General features: G+C 44.0%; 1 protein-coding gene across 2 annotated transcripts in view; it reads left to right on the top strand.

Moving 5' to 3' along the window:
- The first annotated feature begins 678 nt into the window (after positions 1-678).
- hdhd2 (haloacid dehalogenase-like hydrolase domain containing 2) overlaps positions 679-16,275 on the top strand; it is a 35,825-nt gene continuing 20,228 nt past the window's right edge. The window contains exons 1-5 of one of the 2 annotated variants that reach the window (XM_046306053.1): positions 679-814; positions 2,149-2,268; positions 2,502-2,710; positions 2,889-2,973; positions 10,864-11,080. In XM_046306053.1, the coding sequence (XP_046162009.1) occupies positions 2,168-2,268; positions 2,502-2,710; positions 2,889-2,973; positions 10,864-11,080 (612 nt within the window). In that variant the 5' untranslated portion in view covers positions 679-814; positions 2,149-2,167. Of the gene's footprint in view, positions 829-2,148; positions 2,269-2,501; positions 2,711-2,888; positions 2,974-10,863; positions 11,081-16,275 lie in introns of both variants that reach the window. The other variant, XM_046306051.1, reaches the window with a different exon arrangement.

A 16,275-nucleotide genomic window follows, 5' to 3' on the forward strand; every position in this document is an offset into this window, starting at 1 on the left:
ATATTATAATTGCAAAACAACACGAAGTTAAGGCCACCAGAAGTAGAGAAGATATGATGAGGAATACAATTCCAAATAGAAGTGGGTCTTCTTAGGAATTGTTTTATCCAATTGATCTTAAAAGTATTATTTAAAGTAGTAAAGTCCAGAAAATTCAGTCCACCATTCTCATAAGTGTTCATTACAACAGTTTTCCTAATGTAATGGGTACGGTTTCTCCAAAGAAAGTTGAAAAGCATCTGGTCTATCTCCTTGCTTATTTTACAGTCAAGATATAAAGATGGAGCACCATATGTTAGTCTAGAGATACCTTCAGCCTTGGTTATTAGGACTCTACCTTTTAAAGATAAGTCCCTCTGTAGCCATTGATTTAGTTTCTTCTGGTTTTTTTTAATAAGAGGGTTAAAATTGAGTAAGCCTCTAGACTTTGTACAAACACACACGCCGCCACGGTTTCGGTCAATTCTATGAATGCTATAACCCGGTAGCTAATCTGTTCCATATAACCCTTTAAATTAGTAATGGATAATAGGAGAATAACAAGTGGGCGTGATGGTGATTTATTCATCTTCCCCATTAGAAGATTATTATCATTCGTTTTTTATTTTTATTGTTTTGTTATTATTATACAGAAATAATAAAACACGAATGACAGCCTCTCGTTGACCAAACGTAATTGAAACAGGCAGTTTGACAGGCGGCTAAAATATCCAGTCAACTCGAAGGACCGCAGAATATAGACGTCAGAGTTGACGTTCAGTCAGCGGTGGGCGGAAGCTACGGAACTTCATACCGCACAGCCTGCGGTTTCCAAGTACTGGAGTTTTGGTATTTCTTTACACACTACCTTATGTATCATTCTTAAACATTACATTGATAGAAACTACGGCAACTATCAAACAACACTAGTAGTAGCTAGGTCTTTCCCCAACAGGCTAGTTATGTTTGCTAGTTAGCCTGTATCGTTGGTCTGTTTGCTCACCCTGTTGCAGCTCTGACTTCTCTTCAGCTTTGCTTTAGACACGTTGGCAACCAGAATAAAGCCTACCGTTGATTGAGCTACTATATTCATTTCCTAGTTTTCTTAATTATACAGAGAACCTTTATCCAAATAAGGCCTATGTACGATGATTATACACACCCCCATCATCCCCGTGTTTTCCTAGCTTTACCCTGCCACCACTACGTTAGTTACACAAAGCCCCTTCATGGAGCGCAAACAGCTGTGTCATCCCCTATTATTTAGAGATGTGGATTGTATATTGCTCTGTGTGTGTGTGTGTGTGTGTGTGTGTGTGTGTGTGTGTGTGTGTGTGTGTGTGTGTGTGTGTGTGTGTGTGTGTGTGTGTGTGTGTGTGTGTGTGTGTGTATATATACACAGAGAACCTTTATATATACACACAGTGCTTTGTCCTTGAGCATTCTTTTGCGGCACAGTCGATAGCGCGCCTCGGGCTAGAAGGTCGAGGGTTCGAGACCTGCTCCCTGCTGTTTCATTACATTGGTGTCAGAAGTGGGATCGGACCTCGCATCCACGACAGTGCGTGTGCTTTGCCGGTGAGCGCGTTCCTGTGAGACGTAGAGTCGCAAGCTAGCGCGAGGACGCGCTCTTTGAATTTTAATTTAGCCCCGTTTGGTTTAATCCACTACGGTAGTTTTGAACTTCCGTTCAAAAGTTTGGGGTCACTTAGAAATGTCATTAAAAAAAAAGAAAATCAACATTTTGTCCATTAAAATAATATCAAATTGATCAGAAATTCAGTGTAGACATTGTTAATGTTGTAAATGACTATTGTAGCTGGAAAATGCAGATTTTATTATGGAATATCTACATAGGCGTACAGAAGCCCATTATCAGCAACCATCACTCCTGTCTTCCAATGGCACATCGTGTTAGCTAATCCAAGTTTATCATTTTAAAAGGCTAATTGATCATTAGAAAACCCTTTTGCAATTATGTTAGCACAGCTGAAAACTTGTTATGATTAAAGAAGCAATAAAACGGGCCTTTAGACTAGTTGAGTATCTGGAGCATCAGCATTTGTGGGTTCGATTACTACAAATGCTGATGCTCCAAATACTCAACTAATTTAATAGGATCTCTATGTGCATGGATTTATCTCTATCAATAATGGTGTATGTATACAGTACATAGGTACCTGGTATCATGGCGACCAGACGGGCTCTGAAGGCAGTGCTGATTGATCTGAGTGGAACCCTCCATGTAGAAGACACAGCCGTGCCTGGAGCACAGGACGCCCTCCACAGGTCAGTCTGCCCAGAGCCCTGTTATCCTTGTTATTCAGTACTCACCCAGCCACTTTGTCCTAAGTTGCTCACACACCCCTCTGTTTACATCTGAAAGTAAGAAGTCACAAATACGTCTAAGATTTTCTTTCTGCAGCATGCCTCAGTCCCCATATTCAGTACTCACCCAGTCCTCAATTCTGTGAGTTTCTTCTGAAGTCACACGGTCTCTATGTTTGGGGTTTATACACTAGGTTGCGTCAGTCCTCTGTAGCGGTGAAGTTTGTGACCAACACCACTAAGGAGTGTAAGAGGAACCTTGTGGAGCGTCTCCACAGTCTGAACTTTGACATCCAGGAGCAGGAGATCTTCACATCCCTGACAGCAGCCAGGAGCCTCGTGGAGCAGAGACAACTACGCCCCCTACTGCTGGTGGCGGACAGTGCACTGGAGGACTTCTCAGGTGAGAGCCAGGGCTAGATGAGGCAGAGCAGATTGCAAACTAACTTACATTTAGCATCCCAATGGAGCTGTATGGACCCTGGTCAGAAGTAGTGCACTGTATAGGGCATATGGTGCCATTTGAGATGCGGGTGTAGCTTTAACTCTATAAAGCGTCTTCTATCCATGTTGTGCTGCAGGTATGGAGACATCCGAACCCAACGCTGTGGTGATAGGCTTAGCTCCAGACCATTTCAACTACCAGACGCTAAACAAAGCATTCAGGTAAACCGCTGAGTCAGTCCTCATACTGTAACCCCCCTGTTATTGTAATGGTGAGAGGTCGACCGATTATGATTTTTCAACGCTGATTCTGATTATTGGAGGACAAAAATAGCCGAATACCGAATAATCGGCCGATTTTAAAAATAAATAAATAATAATAATAATACATTTATAAAACATAAGAATAAAAAAGTATTTATATACATACACACACACATTTTTGTAATAATGACAATTGCAACAATACTCAATGAACACTTTTATTTTAACTTAATATAATACAGTTTTTGGATGTTTGTTCTTAAGGTGATTCCACAGGTTGGTGGTATGTTTTGATTTAGCCGTTGCTGACCCCATGCTTACATCTTTATCACAAATAAGACACCTTGCTTTCCCTGGTGCCAATTCCATGTAATAGTCTGGTGCTCTGCTATTCTCTGCCATCTGTAAAACACACAGCTCTGAAGTGACAATGATACTGAAGAGTCTGCTTAGGAGACAAATACTCTCAACTGTTTGAATACAAATAGAGTTTAATTTACCTGTGATGAATGTTGAAAACATAATTTCTATATGCAGGAAATCCTATTTTAATAATGGGCATGGTAAGAATTGACTACCAAAGTGCGAGTCATAATTCCCATGACACCTTCTAGCAACATCTGAAAAGCGGTTCCTTCATTCATTTATTCCATAGGATATTTTTATATTCACTTAAAATAAGGTCTGTGTTTCGTGTAGGCTTACACCACCTTGCCAATTGTATAACTGTGTAGATAGCCATAGGACAAGGTAACTCTCATCAATATTGTCTAAATATAAGCGAAGATTTAAAAAAATTGTAGAGTGGATTTATGAAAATATGTTGACAAACGTTACCTTATCCTAGTGAGATTTACACGGGTATCAAAATGCCGAGGCGGTTTAAACACGAAACACAGACCTTATCTGAAGAGATAAAGACATTCTCTTTGGAAGACATGAACAGAGGCGGTTTAAACCTGCACCCTAACCTGCACGAAACAGACCTTATTGGAAGTAGATCAAGACATTCTCTATGGAAGACATGAACGGTAAAATAATGAAGGAACCCCTTTCAAGTTCAGCCTCAAGTTATTACAGGAATTATAACGCGTCGACTATTTCTCTCTAAACCATATACCTTTGACTATTACAAGCCTGCTGCTGCCTACCACCCCTCAATCAGACTGCTCTATCAAATATCAAATCATAGACTTAACTATAAACACACAGAAATACAAGCCTTAGGTCAAATCCGGAAACTATCACCTCAAACAAAACGTTTATTCCGTTCCGTATTTTATCTAACGGGTGGCATCCATGAGTCTAAATATTCCTGTTACATTGCACAACCTTCAATGTCATAATTACGTAAAATTCTGGCAAATTAGTTCGCAAAGAGCCAGGCGGCCCAAACTGTTGCATATACCCTGACTCTGCGTGCAATGAACGCAAGAGAAGTGACACAATTTCACCTGGTTAATATTGCCTGCTAACCTGGACTTCTTTTAGCTAAATATGCAGGTTTAAAAATATATACTTGTGTATTGATTTTAAGAAAGGCATTGATGTTTATGGTTAAGTACACGTTGGAGCAACGACAGTCTTTGATTGATTGTTTTTTATAAGATAAGTTTAATGCTAGCTAGCAACTTACCTTGGCTTAATGCATTCGTGTAACAGGCCGTCTCCTCGTGGAATGCAATGTAATCAGGTGGTTATAGCGTTGGACTAGTTAATAATAATAATAATATATGGTAGCAGACGCTGCAAGATTGGATCCCCCGAGCTGACAAGGTAAAAATCTGTCGTTCAGAATGCTCCTAGGCCGTCATTGAAAATAATAAAGGTGTAAAAAAAAAAAAAAAAAATTTGCCGCCCAAAATACCGATTTCCGATTGGTATGAAAACTTGAAATCGGCCCCAATTAATCGGCCATTCCGATTAATCGGTCCACCTCTAGTTAGCATGTCTTGGGACTATGATCTTATCTAGATAATGTGTGAAATGAATGAGTCCAACGCTTTGTTGAGACAAATCCCCGTCATCAGCATGAAGAAAAGATGGTGAAAAGGGGGAGGAGGGTGGGGTGCCTTGTAAGAATTTGCCGAGTAGGTAAAACACTGCTACCCTCGGTTTTATTGGCCACCATGCAATCATTGTAAAACCCACTGGACAATCTACAATTAAGACTATCCTACCAACAGGACATTAATCTGAAATATCTTACTTTTCACCGAGACTTGGCTGACCGACGACACGGATAATATAGAGCTGGCTGGCTTCTCTGTGTTTCGGCAGGACAGAGCAGCTACGTCTGGTAAGACGAGGGGCGGGTTGCGTGTCTATTTGTCAATAACTGTTGGCGATATCTAATATTAAAAAGCTTCAAGCTTTGAACACACCAACAGCGTCATTGCATTTTGCTACACTAGAATGACATTCATTTCCAATGAAATGCTGCGTTTGCCTTGCAGCATTGTGTTGCAGAGGCATTTGCGGTGCGTTCGGTGTGGTGCGTTCGGTGTGGTGCGTTCGGTGTGGTGCGTTCGGTGTGGTGCGTACTTTGGATGTTCAAATGTATGCGTCAAACTGTATGTGTAGACGTCTTGACAGAAATGGTAGCAGAAGGTGACTGTTGAACTTTTGTTGCAGACATATCCAGATGATGCTGCATACTATTTTGCGCAATGACACTGTCGGTGTGTTAGAAGCATCAAGTTATTGATTGCCTGAGGTATAATACCTCATGATAAGCTGTAGACCAGACTATCTCCAAGAGAGTTCTCATCTATATTATTTGTAGCCTTCTATTTCCACCACAAACCGATGCTGGCACTAAGACTGCACTCAAGGCCATAAGCAAACAAGAGATGCTCATCCAGAAGCGTCGCTCCTCGTGGGACTTTAGCAGGCAAACACTGGGGAAGCACCGATTTGATTTCTTTTACCGATGTCCAATATTTTCCTTGCCAAAAAACCTGATGCCGATATTTAAAATTTGAGCGACCTTTTAAGTTCTAGTTCAGTTAAACAGTTGAAACACTCATGCTCTGACCAACAGTTATTTTGTTGTCATTTACCTCCCCATTACCAGTAAAACATACCATTTTTTATTTATTTCACTTACTTGCTGTGCTGTTTCGTTGTTCAGTCGTTTCATTCTCAACCAGGATTTCATCATACATGTTAAGCGTTGAAGTTTCAGCTCTGTTTGTGGCCTCTTCTGTCGTGGGTCCTCTTCTTCGGTGTGCACTGTAACTGTCCATTTCCATCCATTTCACGTAAACCTTGTTTCTTGTCTGCATCGAAGTAGTGATCTTTGTACCGAGCATCGAGCATGGTGGCGACACAGTACAGAGGCTCAGAGAGAATGCCTGTTAAAGAAGTAGTGATCTTTGTACCTAGCATCGAGCATGGTGGCGACACAGTACAGAGGCTCAGAGAGAATGCCTGTTAAAGAAGTAGTGATCTTTGTACCTAGCATCGAGCATGGTGGAGACACAGTACAGAGGCTCAGAGAGAATGCCTGTTAAAGAAGTAGCGGTCCTTGTACCTAGCATCGAGCATGGTGGAGACACAGTACAGAGGCTCAGAGAGAATGCCTGTTAAAGAAGTAGCGGTCCTTGTACCTAGCATCGAGCATGGTGGCGACACAGTAAAGAGAGAATGCCTGTTAAAGAAGTAGCGGTCCTTGTACCTAGCATCGAGCATGGTGGAGACACAGTAAAATGGCTCAGAGAGAAGGCCACCGAATCACTAGTTCACAGCCTCTAGAAGAGTACTTTTCCAAGTTAACCCCACGGTCTGTTGGCAGATTAGTTGAGCAGGTGTTTCAATGCCATGACAGAGGGTATCACGTCTGCTGCAGACACAGTTGATGAGCTTATTTCTCCAGTCAGTTGTTCGAATGGACCTAGGAGTGTGTTCATGTTTCCAAGTTTTATACATGTTCTCAAATTACATTTACATTTAAGTCATTTAGCAGACGTTCTTATCCAGAGCGACTTACAAATTGGTGCATTCACCTTATGACATCCAGTGGAACAGTCACTTTACAATAGTGCATCTAAATCTTAAAGGGGGGGGGTGAGAAGGATTACTTATCCTATCCTAGGTATTCCTTAAAGAGGTGGGGTTTCAGGTGTCTCCGGAAGGTGATTGACTCCGCTGTCCTGGCGTCGTGAGGGAGTTTGTTCCACCATTGGGGTGCCAGAGCAGCGAACAGTTTAGACTGGGCTGAGCGGGAACTGTACTTCCTCAGTGGTAGGGAGGCGAGCAGGCCAGAGGTGGATGAACGCAGTGCCCTTGTTTGGTTGTAGGGCCTGATCAGAGCCTGGAGGTACTGAGGTGCCGTTCCCCTCAGGAGACTGGAAGGCCCAAAAAATAGTCAATGACTATTTATTTACCTTAGACTGTAGTCTTTGCTGCAGGAGGGACTGGTGCGCTTCACAAATAGATGGCATAATGAGGAAGTAAAATGATGTGGATATATTGACGCAACATCACAAGACATCAGTCAGGAAGTTAAAGCTTGGTCGCAAATGGATCTTCCAAATGGACAATAACCCCAAACATACTTCCAAAGTTGTGGCAAAATGGCTTCAGGCAAAGTCAAGGTATTGGAGTTGTCATCACAAAGCCCTGACCTCAATCCTATAGAAAATGTGTATAGAATTATTTTTGGCAGAACTGAAAAAGCATGTGCGAGCAAGGAGGCCTACAAACCTGACTCAGTTACACCGGCTCTGTCAAGAGGAAACGGCCAAAATTCACCCAACTTATTGTGGGAAGCTTGTGGAAGGCTACCCGAAACGGTTGCCCCAAGTTAAACAATTTAAAGGAAATCCTAATTGAGTGTATGTAAACTTCTGATCCACTGGGAATGTGATGGAAGAAATTAAAGGTGAAATAAATAATTCTCTCTACTATTATTCTGACATTTCACGTTCTTAAAATAAAGTGGTGATCCTAACTGACGTAAAACAGGGAATATTTACTCGGATTAAATGTCAAGAATTGTGAAAAACTGATTTTAAATGTAGTTGGCTAAGGTGTATGTAAACTTCTGACTTCAACTGTATATATATTTTTTATAATCCCTGTCCCCGCAGGAGGTCTTTTGCCTTTTGGTTAGTTATCCCACTGTTCCTAGGCCGTCATTGTAAATAAGAATTTGTTCTTAACTGACTTCACTGGTTAAATAAAAAAAATAAGTAAATAAAAATAAATTGGTGCTAGTGCGCTGCGGGTTTGCAGCTACGAACCCATAGTCTTGGCTCTCTCATTCCTACCAGGCTTCTGGGAGGGAGGCTTTTTGTTCATTTTAAAAGATCCTTCACGTGTGATAGAGAGACACCACTGTCCTCAACAATACTCCCACTGGCGTTAGTCTTTGTCATGGTAGCAACGTAGGCTACGCTGTTACTCCTCACCGTTGTCATGGTAGCAACGTAGGCTACGCGGTTACTCCTCACCGTTGTCATGGTAGCAACATAGGCTACGCGGTTACTCCTCAACGTTGTCATGGTAGCAACGTAGGCTACGCGGTTACTCCTCACCGTTGTCATGGTAGCAACGTAGGCTACGCGGTTACTCCTCACCGTTGTCATGGTAGCAACGTAGGCTACGCTGTTAATCCTCACCGTTGTCATGGTAGCAACGTAGGCTACGCTGTTAATCCTCACCGTTGTCATGGTAGCAACGTAGGCTACGCTGTTAATCCTCACCGTTGTCATGGTAGCAACGTAGGCTAGGCTGTTACCCCTCACCGTTGTCATGGTAGCAACGTAGGCTACGCTGTTACTCCTCACCGTTGTCATGGTAGCAACGTAGGCTACGCTGTTAATCCTCACCGTTGTCATGGTAGCAACGTAGGCTACGCTGTTACTCCTCACCGTTGTCATGGTAGCAACGTAGGCTACGCTGTTACCCCTCACCGTTGTCATGGTAGCAACGTAGGCTACGCTGTTACTCCTCACTGTTGTCATGGTAGCAACGTAGGCTACGCTGTTACTCCTCACCGTTGTCATGGTAGCAACGTAAGCTACGCTGTTACTCCTCACCGTTGTCATGGTAGCAACGTAGGCTACGCTGTTACTCCTCGCAGTTCCAGACAGGGCAGGTCACAGGGAGGGTTGAACACAACAAACAGCAGGGATCTACCCGGGACAACACCGGGACAAACCACAGTCCTGGGAGTAAAGTCAATGTGTCTATGTATGTGGAAATCTCAACACTATACACGTCAGCTACTACAGCGACTGAAATGACTGCAACACTTAACAAAGAGCTGTACTTAGTTTCAGAGTGGGTGGCAAGGGAGAAGTTAGTCACAATACTTTTAGTTTTTTAAATATTTATAATTGGGACACATCATTGACTAAACCTCAACAAAATAATGTGGAAACTGTAGAAGTTGAAGTGACTAAACTGCTTGGAGTAACCCTGAATTGTAAACTCATGTTCAAATCATATTGATACAACAGAGGGACTTGGGAAAATTGCAATTGTCTCAGAACAAGGCAGACACCCATGCAAACCCCACAACACATGCCACCAGAGATCTGTTTAAACTACTAACACACAGCTCAGACACCCATGCAAACCCCACAACACATGCCACCAGAGGTCTGTTTAAACTACTAACACACAGCTCAGACACCCATGCAAACCCCACAACACATGCCACCAGAGGTCTGTTTAAACTACTAACACACAGCTCAGACACCCATGCAAACCCCACAAGACATGCCACCAGAGGTCTGTTTAAACTACTAACACACAGCTCAGACACTCATGCAAACCCCACAACACATGCCACCAGAGGTCTGTTTAAACTACTAACACACAGCTCAGACACCCATGCAAACCCCACAACACATGCCACCAGAGGTCTGTTTAAACTACTAACACACAGCTCAGACACCCATGCAAACCCCACAAGACATGCCACCAGAGGTCTGTTTAAACTACTAACACACAGCTCAGACACCCATGCAAACCCCACAAGACATACCACCAGAGGTCTCTTCACAGTCCCCAAGTCCAGAACAGACTATGGGAGGCGCACAGTACTACATAGAGCCATGACTACATGGAACTCTATTCAACATCAGGTAACTGATGCAAGCAGATTTAAAAAACAAAACCAGATAGAAAAACACCTTGTGGAACAGCGTGAACTGTGACGAGACACACATAGGCACAGACACATGCATACACACACATGATAACATGTTATGAATGTATTGTAATGTTTTTAAAATTCTATAACTGCCTTCATTTTTCCAGACCCCAAGAAGCGTAGCTGCTGGCTTGACAGCAGCTGATGGGGATCGATAATAAATACTAATCTTTGATCATCTGTACATTTCTCACTCATTCAGGATTATCCGTAGTCATGGTAGCATCCACATGAATGTAGAAATGTTTAGAAATATATTATATTGTTATTTACAGTAAAAGTGACAAATGACAATACAATACATGCTTTTTTCTCTGTTGAATTTCTATTTGGGCACAACAAAACAAACTGCAAATGCATCCAAGGTTGTTCAAGTTGAGTCTCTAGCTTGGTGTAGTCACTGCATGCTATGAATATGGGACCAAAAACTAAACTTTTTACTACTTTATTTATAAGAATCTCTACACGTCGATACATTTACTCCTACCTGTTTGAGGAATATAGCTCAGTATTTGATCTATTTTATACAGTCATTATTGCTCACCTTTATCATGGGTATTAATAATTTCAGACCCCACTGTGTATGTCACATCTCAATGTATTGCTTTACATGTGTTTTCTTGTATGTGAGCCTCAGCTGCCTTAGTACACATCAAATAAAACTATTTTCCTCTATCTACCAGGCTGGTTCTAGACGGGGCCCCCCTCATAGCCATCCATAAGGCCAGGTATTATAAGAGGAAGGATGGTCTGGCGCTGGGCCCCGGAGCCTTTGTGACAGGGTTAGAGTACGCTACAGACTGTCAAGCCACCGTTGTGGGGAAGCCTGAGGGGACATTCTTCCTGGAGGCTCTGAGGGACATTGGCTGTTGTCCTGAAGAGGCCATCATGATTGGAGACGTGAGTCACACTGGAGGACTCCCAAATAGTACCCTGTTCCCTATATAGTTGGGTTAGGGTTATCTACAATTAACAGAAATATAAATGCAACACGCAACAATTTCAAATATTTTACTGAGTTACAGTTTATATGAGGAAATCAGTCATTTGAAATACATTTATTAGGCCCTAATCTATGGATTTCACATGACTGGGAATACAGATGCACAACATGACCAAAAGTATGTGGACACCTGCTCGTCAAACATCTCACTCCAAAATCATGGGCATTAATATGGTGTTGGTCCCCTCTTTGCTGCTATAACAGCCTCTTCTGGGAAGGCATTAATATGGTGTTGGTCCCCTCTTTGCTGCTATAACAGCCTCCACTCTTCTGGGAAGGCCTTCCACTAGATGTTGGAACATTGCTGAGGGGACTTGCTTCCATTCAGCCACAATAGTATTAGTGAGGTCGGGCACTGATGTTGGGCGATTAGGCCTGGCTTAGTCAGCGTTCCAATTCATCGTGTTAGGTTCTGAGCAAACATAGTAAAAACTCAAACGGACGAATAGGAAGTGGTCAAACCAAGTTCATTCACCCATTGGGTCATACATCTACAAAGACAAGGTCTGATTTCACAAGCACATATTTATAACATCCTAATAGTCACCTCCTTACAGATCTAGAAAGCCAATACATCTCTGTTGCTAAGTGGGAACTACATTTTTCATCTCACTGGTGTAGTCATGGTCCTGCCTGATGCTTGAACCTTCATGGGCGTAGAGGTGTATGTGTGAGATAGGACTGTAGTAGGAGGGTTGTTGTGGTGGGCCCCTCTGGACCCCCTCCCCGAGGTTTCTTCTCACTTCAGCTATTGACTTGACCTCCAGCTGAATTTCTTGCTCCTCCATAGTTCCACAGCTGGTCTGCCTTATCAGAGACTAACTTCCCCATGTCTGACTCAGTAACTTTCCATACAGCCAGTTCTCTATCCACCCTTCCCCTTGTCTGACCCAGTAACTTTCCATACAGCCAGTTCTCTATCCACCCTTCCCCTTGTCTGACTCAGTAACTTTCCATACAGCCAGTTCTCTATCCACCCTTCCCCTTGTCTGACTCAGTAACTTTCCATACAGCCAGTTCTCTATCCACCCTTCCCCTTGTCTGACCCAGTAACTTTCCATACAGCCAGTTCTCTATCCACCCTTCCCCTTGTCTGACTCAGTAACTTTCCATACAGCCAGTTCTCTATCCACCCCTTGTCTGACTCAGCCAGTTCTCTATCTACCCTTCCCCTTGTCTGACTTAGCCAGTTCTCTATCTACCCTTCCCCTTGTCTGACTCAGTAACTTTCCATACAGCCAGTTCTCTATCCACCCTTCCCCTTGTCTGACTCAGTAACTTTCCATACAGCCAGTTCTCTATCCACCCCTTGTCTGACTCAGCCAGTTCTCTATCCACCCTTCCCCTTGTCTGACCCAGTAACTTTCCATACAGCCAGTTCTCTATCCACCCTTCCCCTTGTCTGACTCAGTAACTTTCCATACAGCCAGTTCTCTATCTACCCTTCCCCTTGTCTGACTCAGTAACTTTCCATACAGCCAGTTCTCTATCCACCCTTCACCTTGTCTGACCCAGTAACTTTCCATACAGCCAGTTCTCTATCCACCCTTCCCCTTGTCTGACTCAGTAACTTTCCATACAGCCAGTTCTCTATCCACCCCTTGTCTGACTCAGCCAGTTATCTATCTACCCTTCCCCTTGTCTGACTTAGCCAGTTCTCTATCTACCCTTCCCCATGTCTGACTCAGTAACTTTCCATACAGCCAGTTCTCTATCTACCCTTCCCCTTGTCTGACTTAGCCAGTTCTCTATCTACCCTTCCCCATGTCTGACTCAGTAACTTTCCATACAGCCAGTTCTCTATCTACCCTCCTTGTCTGACTCAGCCAGTTCTCTATCCACCCTTCCCCTTGTCTGACTCAGTAACTTTCCAAACAGCCAGTTCTCTATCCACCCTTCCCCTTGTCTGACTCAGTAACTTTCCATACAGCCAGTTCTCTATCCACCCTTCCCCTTGTCTGACTCAGTAACTTTCCATACAGCCAGTTCTCTATCCACCCTTCTCCTTGTCTGACTCAGTAACTTTCCATACAGCCAGTTCTCTATCCACCCCTTGTCTGACTCAGTAACTTTCCATACAGCCAGTTCTCTATCCACCCTTCTCCTTGTCTGACTCAGCCAGTTCTCTATCCACCATTCCCCTTGTCTAACTCAGTAACTTTCCATACAGCCAGTTCTCTATCCACCCTTCCCCTTGTCTGACTCAGTAACTTTCCATACAGCCAGTTCTCTATCCACCCTTCCCCTTGTCTGACTCAGCCAGTTCTCTATCCACCCTTCCCCTTGTCTGACTCAGTAACTTTCCATACAGCCAGTTCTCTATCCACCCCTTGTCTGACTCAGTAACTTTCCATACAGCCAGTTCTCTATCCACCCTTCTCCTTGTCTGACTCAGCCAGTTCTCTATCCACCATTCCCCTTGTCTAACTCAGTAACTTTCCATACAGCCAGTTCTCTATCCACCCTTCCCCTTGTCTGACTCAGTAACTTTCCATACAGCCAGTTCTCTATCCACCTTTCCCCTTGTCTGACCCAGTAACTTTCCATACAGCCAGTTCTCTATCCACCTTTCCCCTTGTCTGACCCAGTAACTTTCCATACAGCCAGTTCTCTATTCACCTTTCCCCTTGTCTGACTCAGTAACTTTCCATACAGCCAGTTCTCTATCCACCCCTTGTCTGACTCAGTAACTTTCCATACAGCCAGTTCTCTATCCACCCCTTGTCTGACTCAGTAACTTTCCATACAGCCAGTTCTCTATCCACCCCTTGTCTGACTCAGTAACTTTCCACACAGCCAGTTCTCTATCCACCTTTCCCCTTGTCTGACCCAGTAACTTTCCATACAGCCAGTTCTCTATCCACCCCTTGTCTGACCCAGTAACTTTCCATACAGCCAGTTCTCTATCCACCTTTCCCCTTGTCTGACTCAGTAACTTTCCATACAGCCAGTTCTCTATCCACCCTTCCCCTTGTCTGACTCAGTAACTTTCCATACAGCCAGTTCTCTATCCACCCCTTGTCTGACCCAGTAACTTTCCATATAGCCAGTTCTCTATCCACCCCTTGTCTGACTCAGTAACTTTCCATACAGCCAGTTCTCTATCCACCCCTTGTCTGACTCAGTAACTTTCCATACAGCCAGTTCTCTATCCACCCCTTGTCTGACTCAGCCAGTTCTCTATCCACCCTTCCCCTTGTCTGACCCTGTAACTTTCTAAACAGCCAGTTCTCTATCCACCCTTCCCCTTGTCTGACTCAGTAACTTTCCACACAGCCAGTTCTCTATCTACCCTTCCCCTTGTCTGACCCAGTAACTTTACATACGGCAAGTTCTCTATCCACCTTTCCCCTTGTCTGACCCAGTAACTTTCCATACAGCCAGTTCTCTATCTACCCTTCCCCTTGTCTGACTCAGTAACTTTCCACACAGCCAGTTCTCTATCTAACCTTCCCTTGTCTGACCCAGTAACTTTACATACGGCAAGTTCTCTATCCACCCTTCCCCTTGTCTGACCCAGTAACTTTCCATACAGCCAGTTCTCTATCCACCTTTCCCCTTGTCTGACTCAGTAACTTTCCATACAGCCAGTTCTCTATCCACCTTTCCCCTTGTCTGACCCAGTAACTTTCCATACAGACAGTTCTCTATCCACCCCTGTCTGACTCAGCCAGTTCTCTATCCACCTTTCCCCTTGTCTGACCCAGTAACTTTCCATACAGACAGTTCTCTATCCACCCCTGTCTGAGTCAGTCAGTTCTCTATCCACCCTTCCCCTTGTCTGACTCAGTAACTTTCCACACAGCCAGTTCTCTATCTACCCTTCCCCTTGTCTGACTCAGTAACTTTCAAAACAGCCAGTTCTCTATCCACCCTTCCCCTTGTCTGACTCAGTAACTTTCCACACAGCCAGTTCTCTATCTACCCTTCCCCTTGTCTGACCCAGTAACTTTACATACAGCCAGTTCTCTATCTACCCTTCCCCTTGTCTGACCCAGTAACTTTACTGGGTCAGTGTCTGACTCAGCCAGTTCTCTATCCACCCTTCCCCTTGTCTGACCCTGTAACTTTCAAAACAGCCAGTTCTCTATCTACCCTTCCCCTTGTCTGACTTAGCCAGTTCTCTATCTACCCTTCCCCTTGTCTGACTCAGTAACTTTCCATACAGCCAGTTCTCTATCCACCCTTCCCCTTGTCTGACTCAGTAACTTTCCATACAGCCAGTTCTCTATCCACCCCTTGTCTGACTCAGCCAGTTCTCTATCCACCCTTCCCCTTGTCTGACTCAGTAACTTTCCATACAGCCAGTTCTCTATCCACCCTTCCCCTTGTCTGACTCAGTAACTTTCCATACAGCCAGTTCTCTATCCACCCTTCCCCTTGTCTGACCCAGTAACTTTCCATACAGCCAGTTCTCTATCCACCCTTCCCCTTGTCTGACTCAGTAACTTTCCATACAGCCAGTTCTCTATCCACCCTTCCCCTTGTCTGACTCAGTAACTTTCCATACAGCCAGTTCTCTATCCACCCTTCCCCTTGTCTGACTCAGCCAGTTCTCTATCTACCCTTCCCCTTGTCTGACTCAGTAACTTTCCATACAGCCAGTTCTCTATCCACCCTTCACCTTGTCTGACCCAGTAACTTTCCATACAGCCAGTTCTCTATCCACCCTTCCCCTTGTCTGACTCAGTAACTTTCCATACAGCCAGTTCTCTATCCACCCCTTGTCTGACTCAGCCAGTTATCTATCTACCCTTCCCCTTGTCTGACTTAGCCAGTTCTCTATCTACCCTTCCCCATGTCTGACTCAGTAACTTTCCATACAGCCAGTTCTCTATCTACCCTTCCCCTTGTCTGACTTAGCCAGTTCTCTATCTACCCTTCCCCATGTCTGACTCAGTAACTTTCCATATAGCCAGTTCTCTATCTACCCTTCCCCTTGTCTGACTCAGCCAGTTCTCTATCCACCCTTCCCCTTGTCTGACTCAGTAACTTTCCAAACAGCCAGTTCTCTATCCACCCTTCCCCTTGTCTGACTCAGTAACTTTCCATACAGCCAGTTCTCTATCCACCCTTCCCCTTGTCTGACTCA

This window comes from Oncorhynchus gorbuscha, linkage group LG16, assembly GCF_021184085.1.
Source record: "Oncorhynchus gorbuscha isolate QuinsamMale2020 ecotype Even-year linkage group LG16, OgorEven_v1.0, whole genome shotgun sequence".
Lineage (NCBI taxonomy): Eukaryota > Metazoa > Chordata > Actinopteri > Salmoniformes > Salmonidae > Oncorhynchus > Oncorhynchus gorbuscha.